General features: G+C 37.7%; 1 protein-coding gene across 1 annotated transcript in view; it reads left to right on the forward strand.

Moving 5' to 3' along the window:
* Positions 1 to 2,217, forward strand: part of draxina (dorsal inhibitory axon guidance protein a) — a 48,350-nt gene extending 46,133 nt beyond the window's left edge. The window contains exon 7 of the mRNA XM_022682350.2: positions 16 to 2,217. Within this exon, the coding sequence (XP_022538071.1) occupies positions 16 to 128 (113 nt within the window). The 3' untranslated portion in view covers positions 129 to 2,217. The remainder of the gene's footprint in view (positions 1 to 15) is intronic.
* The last annotated feature ends 9,969 nt before the right edge of the window (positions 2,218 to 12,186 follow it).

Here is a 12,186-nt window from a genome sequence, read left to right on the forward strand (position 1 = left end):
TTTTTTCGTGTGAAGGTCTCCGCTGCTACGCCAAATTTCACCGCAAGCGAAGGGTGACCCGGAGGCGTGGACGATGTGTGGAGCCAGACTCTGCTGACGGGGATCAAGGAGCCTTCATCACCATCTGAGAGAGAGGAATAGACCACGGCCTCAATGCCCCTCCTACCCCTCCTCCCACAGACTGCAAGATGGACTAGATTTTAAAGGACAGTGGGTCAAAAACGGCTGACCTGACCCGTCGTTCACAGTACTGTACATATGCTGCGTGTTTAAAATCTGAGTACGCTGTGTACCTACATGTCTCTCTTACTGTACATATTAATTTGTTTCTGAGTTTTTTTCTACTGATTTCTACTGCGGTTCCTTACAGAAGTCCTAAAAGCTCATGGATAAAAAAATTATTTAAGTTGTTTTCCTTATCTATTTTTTCTTTACCCCTATAGTAAGTCGGTTACAAAAAATATATGTAATTTCTTTCATTCCTGAGAACTTGATATTAAACAATTCAATAATTCAGTATGAATTTAGAACAGAGCTACAGTAACTATACCTCTTCACAACAAGTTTAATTAAGAGAAATATTAAGTTCTTGTGAGATATCATGATAATCGTCCTTTCAAATACAATATATTGCCAAAAGTATTCACTCGGCTGCCTTCACACACATTTAAACTTGAGTGACATCCAATTCTTAACCAATAGAGTTTAATATGATGTCAGCCCACTCTTTGCAGCTATAACAGCTTCAGTTCTTCTGTAAAGGCTTTCCACAAGGTTTAGGAGTGTTTTTATGGCAATTTTTGATCATTCTTTCAGAAGCACATGTGTGAGATCAGACACTAATGTTGGACAGTCTCTGCTCTAATTTATCCCTAAGGCATTATATCAGGTTCTATCAGTCAAGTTCTTCCTTTCACTAGAATTAAGGGACTGAGCTCAATTCCTGAAAAACAACCCCACACCATAATCCCCCCTCCACCAAACTTTACACTCAGTACAACGCAATCAAGCGTTGCAAGGACTGTTCTCCTGGCTACTAACAGTTGACTGTGGAATATTTAGTAGTGACAAAATTTCACAACTGGACCTTCTTGCACTTTGCACACTCTTTCACTGATGTTTATAAAAACAGCTGCATGATTAAGAGCTTGGTTTTATAAAACTGTTATTGGAACACCTGAAGGTTCGGTGATCTGTATGGGTGAGTCAATAGTTTTGGCAATATAGTGTAACTCCCCAATAGTTGTTTATATTGACATGTCAGAACTACATTTGTTGTCATGTGAAAATGACAGATAACTCTCTGAACAGTCTGAACAAAAAAAGTATATATGATGTATGTCAGTCCATGACCTTTTAAGGCCTCTGTAGTTTCCATAACACTTAACTGTAAGTACAATTTCTAGTGGTGGACTTTTGCTTGTTTTTATTCGTTTTGATTTATTTATGCTTCTCTTCTCAGCACTCATTATTGAGATTCAGAGCTACTCGCCAAGTCCAATAGGTGAAGAACTGATGGAAAAATACACCAGTCAGCCATAACATTAAAACTGCCTACTGAGGAAATTAAATACAGGCCCAAACTGAGGCTCATTGAAGCGATCCATTAATGATCCTCATATTTTAGGACATAAAGGACCTGCTGCTAATGTACTGTAAATCTTGGTGAGAGACACCACAGGACACCTTCAGGGGACTTGTGGCCTCAACAGGTCAGAGTTGTTTTAGTGCCGCGAAGGAATGTTTATAATATTACACAGTTTTAATGTTATGGTTGATTGGCGTACAGGGTGTCTCCCAAGTAGGGAGTCTCAAAAGTAAAGAACCAGTTTCAAACACAAGCTGTGGCTGAAGGGGGAAATCTGTTGGGCCATGTTTCCTATTCATTTTATATGGATGTTTTCTTACTTGTGAGATACCCTGTGTAATGGATGTATGGGTGGATAAACAGTAGCAATGGAAAGTTAGATACAGACAACGGTAGATAGATCGATGTAAAGTGTGAAGGACCTGTCAATCTAAACTGGATTTTTTTTTCTTTACACTGTCTCTGAATTTATTTGAATGGAGAATTTATTCAGCTTGAGATATCCATCTGCACTTGGTGTATTGTGTTAGCATTTCTCCAAACATGCTGTCTCAAGCTTCATAAACAAGCTGTAAGTTGTGTTTTTCTGACTTTTGTGTCCTCATTAAATCTCTACAGTGACACATGGATTTGTGTTGTGTATAGATGTACATAGATCTTTGTGTAAATACTAGTTACTTTGGGGTTTTTAAGAGAGCCTAACTTCATAAAGCAATACAAGAATCTATCATTTTTTGGATATACAGTGTCAGTCAAATGTTTGGACACCTTCTCATTCAATGTTTTTTTTTCCTACATTGTAAATGAATACTGAAGTCATTCAGACTATGAAGGAATCATGTAGTAACTTAAAAATGTTAAACAAACCAAAATACTCATTTAGGAGCTCTCTCTCCCTTTCCTGTGGCGGTGCTGATGAGAGCCACTTTCATCATAATGTTTTTGATGATCATTGTGACTGCACTTGAGGATGCTTTTAAAATTCTTCATTTTTATTTTGCGCTGACTGTTGGCACACTGTTAACTGAAAGCCATTCCAGGTGACTCTACCTCATAAAGCTGACTGAGAAAATAAAGCCAAAATGTGCAAAACTGTCATCTAAGCATGAGGAGCTACTTTGAAGAATCTAAAATATAAAACATATTTTGCTTTGTTTAACACTGTTTCGTATCACTTTAGTATTAATCTACAATGCAGAAAAAAATCTGAATTTAGGGCGTGTCCAAACTTTTGACTGGCACTGTTTATGTGTTTCCTTGAACCGCATATTTATTATTATTGTAATGCAGCAATAATGAGCTCCCTCCTAAACGAGCCAAGAATCGGTACAGGGTGCAGAATTTGATTTGTCAGGTCTGAAAAAATTGCTACCAAAACTGCTACTGCAGTGTTGGGAGCAGTGGTAGCTCAGTGGTTAGATCACTAGGCCATTGACGACTGTGTTCTGCACTGTGTTCAGTGCAGAAAAGAGTTCAATTTGAAGGCCAAATTCCATCTCTGACCAGCACAAGTTTTTTTTATTTTTTTTTTTATGGTTGTTTTGTCTTGTCTTGTCGCCATAGGTGGTAACCTTGTTCATTCAACATTGCCTCTGCTAGTTTTTTTTACTGTTAGCTTGGCCCTACTAGTCAACAGCCAGATCCCTCAGTCTTTATTCCCTCCCAAAGAACAGTTATGTGCCCCCAAGTATGGTTATTTAAGGGTGTTTTTACACCTGATCAATTAACAAGTTCGCTTAATTGGAGCAAGTCCCTCTTGGTTTGCTTACACACAAGGAAAATCAAAGGAAAAGTGCAACATAATGCGTTACAGCAAACAACATGACACATTCTCTCTCTCTCTGCTAATTGGTCAGAGCTGTCTGGGGTGGAGCCAGTAAGTTAACACAGGGAGGTCCTCTGTTCCCGCCTTGCATATATATATATATATATATATATATATATATATATATATATATATATATATATATATTTGCCGCTTTGCTTTCTAAAATGCATGGCAATGGCATATTTGTTTTGGTGTGAGTCTTGATGCTGTATTGTGACTTAATGGAGTTGCGCAGGCATGAGTGCTGTACATGCCGCATTTTGTGTGAAAACAGCTTAACATGGCTCAGAAGCAGAGGTGGTATTAGTTAGTAGCTGTAATAATTCAATAAAATCAGTTTAAACTGCACCTGAACAGAAAAAGAACTCTTTCAGAATTGGCTTGGGACAGGACCACAACGATCTCCTTTTGCGAGTCTCGATGCGGATGTTTCGGTCCAAACCAAAGTGCAACTACTATGGTTTTCACACCTTCTGAAACCATCTGAACCAAAATAAAAACAAACTGGATCCCATTTCTTACCAGTCTAATTAGTCCTGGCCTAAATATTAGGGAACAGATCCTCAGTGCTGTTCAGCCCTGCAGTGGAAAAGTGGTCAAGCTGTTTTTTTATGACATGTTTTACAGAAATGTGAGTTTAAATAAAAAATATTTCTAAACAGAAGACACAGTGCTCAGAGTAAGTGGTTGCACTGACTGCAAGGCCACGCTGTGTTCTTTCCTGTATTATTGTTAGAACACTGAAGGACAGTGTTTTTGAGGCTTGCTGGGTTTGTCATTGAGGTGTGAGTGCCTGGGGCGGTGTGTGTGTGATGGTGTGTGTGTTTTACTACAGTACTGACCACAAGCCCACTCGTCCCCCGAGCTCTGTGCGGCACTACGGCTATCCTGGGACTGCAATACACTCTCCTGCTGAGTTAATGACCTTCTTCTCCTGCTCTTTCATTTCTTTATTATTTTCATCTTATTTACAGGGTAAAAAAAAATCACATTTATACAATCTTACCTTTAAGCCAAATGTAATTTATCAGCCAAGACACAGACCACACAAACCCTGTGCTGGTATGTCAACTCTATTTGATGTTAACTCTATTTTTGCATTTCTAATTATGATGTGAAATCGAAAAATGCAAAAAATTACAAATATAACATAAAAAAAATGGCTTACCCCTCAAATGTTTTAATTGGTGGCCAAATCACACCAAAGTGGTCTCATGCATTAGTGCTGTGTTCATGCTGGTTTGTACCATTTAAAAGAATCTTCGTTCTGTAATAATATTTATTGGATTAATAATATTTTAATTGAATGTTGTGTGCCACAACACTGTCATGACGTGATTCAAAATGGCATTTTTCTCTTGGTGAAATGACAAACAAATCAAAACAAATGTGTGGTCATTGTCAAGAACAGCAATTTGTTGTTAGACATCTCACATCACACACATTTGATAGTTAGTGTTACGTTACCTAGTTATACAGTGCCTGGGCAAAAAAAGTCACCACCTGGATTGCCCTATCAAATAGATAAGATCCTCCCTTTGGATAATTAGTGGATGTGTGATTACATTTCAGTTATTTAACGCAAACTGATGCTGTAAATAGCTTCTCATTTACTATTCAAATCAGGTAAAGAATTGTCCAACGCATTATTAAAAAGTGGAAGGACAGTGGGGAAACATCATCTTCAAGGAAGGTATGTGCTTTAAAAAAAATCTTGGATGATTGTGATCGACTCTCACTTACACGTGAAATCATCAAATGGTAGAAAAACAACACTAGAAGCTGTATAGCCTTAAACAAAAAACAGTGAGGCTAACTGGCAAAAAATTACTTTAATTTGCAAAAGAGCATAAAGATTGGACTCACTGAATTAATGAAAGAAGGTTATTTGGTCTGATGAGTCCAGATTTACACTGTTCCAGAGTGATGGAGCATCAGGGTAAGAAGGGAGGAGACTGAAGTCATGCACCCATCATGCATAGTGCTTACCGTATAAGCCTGTGGTGGCTGGGCTATGATCTGGGGTTGATGCTGCAGTTGGTCTGCAGGTTTAGGTTCAGCAGCAGTATGTGCTGAAAGAATGAGGTCAGCTGACTACCTGAATATACTGAATATAGAGTTATTTCAACAAGACAACGCTTGTCCACATATTGCTGCCATCTCAAGAGCTGGCTGCATTCATTGGTCATCTTCATCAAAACAAAAGCAAAATATATGTCTTAGCTGAGGGAAAGAAAGGGAGGAATTGTGTCTCTCATGTTCCTCTTGTGGTCTTCATATTGGGTCACTCTCATTCATAACCTTTCTTTGCTCCTCTGTCCTTTGTTATCAAGGTTTTTTCTACAATGTTAGATATGTCTCTCTCTCTCTCTCACACACACACACACACACACTGCTTTGGCCTACATCCTCCACCTATAAATCTCCTTCAGCGATCATTTTCTCTCCATTCTCCACAATCTACACAAACGCGCCTCTCTGCTGCACACAAGGCAGGCCAATCAATACCGCTAATTGCTTGCAAGAAAAATATTAGCTTTGGGCCGTACCAATATTTCAGTACACACGCACACACACAAAACAAAAGGCTGGAAAAGTAAGTTGTACTAATAAAAACAACTGCAGTAGGAGCAATTTGCAAATAACTCACATAACTGTCTATGAAAAGAGCATTTTAGTGAGGAAGTCTCTCAGAATAAAAGCTGGGCAGCATCTAAACCTTCTGGAAAATTTTCAGTACTGGATGCTGGTGATCTTCGGACCCTCAGGTGGCGCTGCATTAAAAGCAGGCTGTACTGATTCTGTACTGGAAATCACTGCAGACTCTCTGAATCAAAGCAGGACAGAGCTGCACAGAACCAATCTGCAAAAAAACTGCATGTTCACATTGTGTCAGAAAAAAGACTTTGGATATCTTACCCTCTGCAGCCCATAATATCATAAAAAGATATTAGTGGCGCAACCCCTAAACATATTTAGTGCTATGTACAACCCTGCACTCTAAAAATGACAAAACTGAAAAAAATTCAAATTTTAAGGCAAATTTCTGCACTGCATTTTTTTTTTTTAAGAAATCCACCACCCGTTTTGTCAACTAGAAATCTTTTTCATATGTATATAAATTTCAAATATTAAGTCTCACTAACTTAAAAAATCCACTTCATGTTTTTAGTTGGCCTAATTTAGGTAATATAACATTTGTTTTGTAGGTTCTGCAGACTATCCTTAAAGATCAACTAAAAATATTAAGTGTTAAAGACACGTTTAAGATTAATCAAAATAATGAAGTGGGTGCAACAATTTTTGGCTAATTAAAGTTAGCAACTAGGAATTTATGACTATTACTTATCTGTCTTTATTGTCAGTCATTTCAGCTTGCAGTAATGCAGTAATGAACTGATGAGCCGATTCATTTGAATCACAGTGTTTCCATACACTGCTTCGAAGTCCAGATCGAAAGGAAAAAGCCATAAGACTGTCCCAAATCAGGTTTTGTTGCATCACACAGTTTTGAAACATTTCTAGGTTTCTTTCTATGCATTATAGTACGCACCTAAGTGTAAGCAGCTGATCTGAGATCAGAATGTTTTGTCCCCAAATGTTTCTAAGTGTGATCTCTGATCTCAGAACTGTGTTTAAATACAAAGATGCAAAAACTTTGAACTTTATTGTGGAGAAATATCATGTTGCATTGCTTTATTATTTATTTCTCATAATTTGTCAAACCATTAGCATTTGAAACTGGAAGGACCTCACAAACAAGACCTAGTTCTGCTGTTTGAGATTATTTTGATGATTGCCTATCACTTCCCTCAAGTCACTGTGGTAAATAATGATTCAAATGTCTCAGAAGATTGAATCTTTTTACGAATCATTTGGTATGTTGGTGAGGAAAAAAGGCCAGTCAGTCAAACTGATTAATTTAAGTTGGATTATGCAAAAAAGAAGCCATATGTCAGCATCTTCCAGAAACTGCAGACATATAAGATGCTTTTTCTAGATGTATCAGATCACATGGAGAAGCTGCCGTTTCCCTTTTCCTTATATATTTTTAATACTGTCCCTTTATACTGGCCTGCTGGAGAAACGCCAGAGCAATGATAGATCACACTCACACACAGTGGCTGGATACGCACTGGGACCTGCCTCGACTGTAAAGCACCCTATAAAGTATGAGATAGAACATGGAGCGAGAGAGAGAGAGAGAGAGAGAAAAGGATAGATTGCAAGGCTTTCTGAAACAATGACATTGTGTATCATGTAAGTGGCTATCAGTCACTGTAGACCTGTGTAACAGTCAGTCTTAAAGATCCGAGCGCTGGGAATTTTCACCACACCTCGTCACTCATGCATTTGTTGCCTTCTAGATGTCTAAATAATGTGCACAACCTAGATACCAAGAGTATGGTGTATGGAGGATCAGATCTTCCATAATAGATTCTACACTTTCTCTATAGTCTAAAAATCTCTATGATCAGAGGTGGAGTAAATTTGAGTACATTTTGGCAGTTTTACAGATGACCAAAATCAATATGGCTAATTCTCTCCTTATTAAGTAATTAAGTAAGTAAGTCACTTCAGCTTAGTTCAGCTATGGTTAGATAGCCATAATTTATCACATTTTAAAATTAATTTTGACACTGTGTATTATAACAATATTAATGAAGTTAACATCCCAGTTCAAACGAAATTCAAAATATGCTGCACTTGTTTTACCTTAATTCACAATAACCAGCACATTTACATGTAATCTACCTATTTAGTATTTACCCTACATCAGTTTTATCATGTCAATTCACATAATGGCTATAAACACTGTTTCATTCCAGATTGTTTACTAAAGATATGAAATATTTCAGCCAATCAGAACAGCCTGTTAAATTCTGCAGGGTGAAGAAAGTTAAGGTGCAAAAGGTCCTAGTGTGGCATCTCAGCTAACATAGAATGCTATAAGAACATTTCTGAAAATGTTTCGGGAAGGTAAGGCTTAACATTCCAGAACATTCCAGAAAAAAAACAAAAAAAAAAAACTTGACAGATTAAACGTTTTAAGAATGTTAACTGTAATGTTCAGAAAATGTTCTACTAACCAAGCATTGTTAGCTACGTGTGGACCACAATTCTCCTGGACTTTCTCACTCTGGTTATTGCCTGGAAGGAGTTTAGGGAGATTTATAATTGTCTGTTTGGATTTCTTCTGGGTACTCCTTTTCCTTTCACCTTTTAAATGCATATTTGGGATTGTGCTAAATGGCTCTTGGGTGTGTGTGTTATTTTGTAACAGACTGTCCAGAGGGAAATCCACCTTTGTGCCCAATTTTCTGGCTAGGCTCTGAACCCACCAGGACCCTGACCATGGAGATACGTACACAAAAATGGGTGGAACATGTTTATCTAATTCCTAACTGTGTTTTGGTGCATGGTAATATAGGAAATTATAAAGGAGTATATGGTAGTATAAGTTAGTAATGGATAGTGTCAGGTAGTATAGGAAGGCAAAGGATAGTATAAAGAAGTAAAAGGTTGTATAGGAAGCAGAGTGTAGTATAGGGAAGTGTATGGTAGTATGGGTAGGAAAGGGTAGTATAGGGTAGTATTGGATAGTATAGGGTGCTATAGGGAAGTATATTGTACAGGCTTATGTAAAGGATTACTGTATTATAGGGGAGTATAGGGATCAGAGTGTATGATATGGACTGTATGATAGAATGGGCAGGAAAAGGTAGTATAGGGTAGTATTGGATAGTATAAGGTTCTATAGGCTAGTGTAAATGAAAAGTGCAGTATAGGTGAGTGTAGGGAGTAGAACGTAGTAAAAGGAATTATAGTGAGTATGGGGAGTAGTAGGGCATAGCATATGGAAATTTTAGATGGTATAAGGAAGGATAGGGAATGTAGGGTAGTATGGTGTAATGTAGATAAATAAGTAGTATTATATTAAGTATAGGGGAGTACATGAGAGTAAAAGATACTAGAGTGAGTGTATGGTAGTATGGAAAGGAAAGGTTAGTATAGATAGTATAAGGTATATAATGAGAATGGGGAGTAGAGTGTAGTATAGGGATGTTTTACATAATATAAGGTAGTATAGGGAGTGTAGGGTAATAAAGGGTAGAAAATGGGAGTATAGGGAAGTGCAGGATAGTACATGGAGTTCAGGGTAGTATGGGGTTTATATTATGGTGAGTAGAGAGTAGTATATGGACGTTTTGGAGAGTATAGTGTAGTATAGGTAGTGCAGGTAAGTATGGGATAATATAGAACAGTGAGTATTAAGAATATTGAGTATAGGGTAGCATATAGATTACATGAGAGTAACAGAGTAAGATAATAGAGTGAGTGTAGGGTAGTAAAAAGAGTAAAGGGAAGAATAGAAAGTATAGGGTAGTATACAGAGTACAGGGCAGTATAACGGATTATAGTGAATTATAAAAAAAATAGGGTAGTATAGGGAAGAATACTACATGGTTCAGAGCTCAACTAATGTCAGACCCCAAACATTGTCTGATTTAATATATTTGCGCAAAATAGAAACAAATGGTAGATTAGATTTTTTGCTAAACACAATAACACTGTTTAGCCAAGGGAGACAGAGATGGAGGTCAAAGGTCACACCTGCCACCGAACACGAGTGAGTAGGCAGGTCCCATCTGCCAGACGCGTGGCACACAACAAAGACGTCCATCCCCACAGGGTGTGAGAGCACCCCCCAAAACCGGCCTTCTGTCTCAACTCTCGTCTAATTCATCCAATCACAGCTCATAACTGACTTACAGCTAACGAGCTGTCGCCACACACACAATACACAGCGCAGCTGGCTAATTCAACACACCCGCATCCGTCTATCACACTCATAATTGAGTTTTTTATAAATGTAGGCTGGTAGATGGTCTCCTGGCTCTGGGATTTTGTGCTTCAGGGGGCTTTATCAAATCAATGATTTAAATGTTGCCTGATTTTAATGTTTAGATGACAGTAGATCATGAAAATTTGTCTTGATTTGCTTTCGCTTTGATAAGTCTGTGTAGACCTTTTCTCTCCTGTGTGCTCAAACCTTTTTAATAACACGGCCCAAATACAATACATGAAAGAAATTGAATTGTCATGGTTGATATTTCACACAGGACAACTCATTTCTGTTCCGGGGATCCCATGATGGAATATAAAATGTCACGATATAATGTAATTCAGTAGACTCATAACCAGGGATTTAAGCACAAATACAGACTCCCCACCAATAAAGCTGAGCGCAGACATACAGGCTGAAACTCACCCGCCTCAGGGACTCCACACAGGTATTTAAACCCAGATTTACTCTCAGTGCACCAGCAGAATGCACAAATGAAGAAAATGAATCACTGTAACTGAAGGGAAAGAATGTTAAGAAGAACAAGGTGGATAGATATATTGATCTATCTAGCTTTTCCAGTCCCTGTAGAGAAGTGTTATATAATGCGAGGTATTGAGCTGTGGAGCGGTCGAACTGTGTTCTCTGGAACTCCACCCAATACTTTTGGAATGAGGTGGGGAAGACCAAAGCTATCATAGGTATTGAAATTAATGACCCAGGTATAAGTATAGATAAGAGAGTATAGATATTAGAGTTTAAAATACTTCTGTAGAAGTTGAAGTGTCAACTCAAGCTTTTTAATCCAGTAAGAGTGTCTAAGTATTGGTTTCAGAATTACTTAAAAATATGAAAGTAAATGTAATGGCCCTTGTTGGTTTCTTGCATTATTTATTTGCATAATAGTCATATCCTCCACTCCTTACTCACTATCAGTGTGTAGTCTTGTCAACCAAGGCTGCCTTTCCTTTAGTACTCAGCTAATAGTTATTTCTATTTAGTCAGTCAGTTAATTACTAACTTTTATTCCAGGGAGTTTAGCTTGTGTTTTTTGTCTTTTAGTATAAGATAGAATCACCCTGCTTCCCTTCTGCCAGTCAAAATCAATAACACTTTGCAGTAAAGAAAACGGTAACTTGCTTTTATGCCCTACAACCAGTAATGTTAAACTCAGATTTGAACTAAATCAATTTATTTGAAAAACACAGTGTTTCGATATACTGCTTTGAAGTCTGTATCAAAACAAATAAATTCAAATCAGCTTTCATTACATCACAAAGTTTCAAAACATATATAATAAATAAATATATAATAAAGCTGACTACTCAGCGTAGCCCCAGTGGACAAGACTACACACTGATGGATTGAACTGATTTTGTGACGCCATCTTTACTGAATACTGTGGTACTGTGACAGTACCACACCCACAGAGCACACTAGCACACAAGCTTTTCATGAATTCATTAATTTATTGAATTGTGTAATACATTGTGTTGAAATAATAATGCATCCCAGCACTCACATAACAGTAGAGCATATACAATCACTTATTACAGCTGATGTCCATAAATTTTGGGATTGAGGGCCCTCTCTGTTGAGAATGGGTAATTGCACCAAAAACGAACTGGCACATTGAATCTAGATTAATGTACCTTGAGCTCTTCATCGGTGGTTGACAGGCACGTGTGTTTATTGCGTGTAACGTCACCAAAATACCACATTTAAAGTATAGTTACTGTGGGCCATGCAGTGAAAGTAGTAGAGACAAACATACATTTAATATAATCTTTTAAGAATTTAAAGGTCCCTTTCCGCTAAAATCCACTTTTTCTTGTTCTTTGTGAAATACAGTAGGTCTCTCTGAGTTGTATATTGATGCTGCACATGAAACTGTTCCTCAACCATTGCCTGCAGTAGCTAGTA

This window comes from Astyanax mexicanus, chromosome 24, assembly GCF_023375975.1.
Source record: "Astyanax mexicanus isolate ESR-SI-001 chromosome 24, AstMex3_surface, whole genome shotgun sequence".
NCBI classification, from domain to species: domain Eukaryota; kingdom Metazoa; phylum Chordata; class Actinopteri; order Characiformes; family Acestrorhamphidae; genus Astyanax; species Astyanax mexicanus.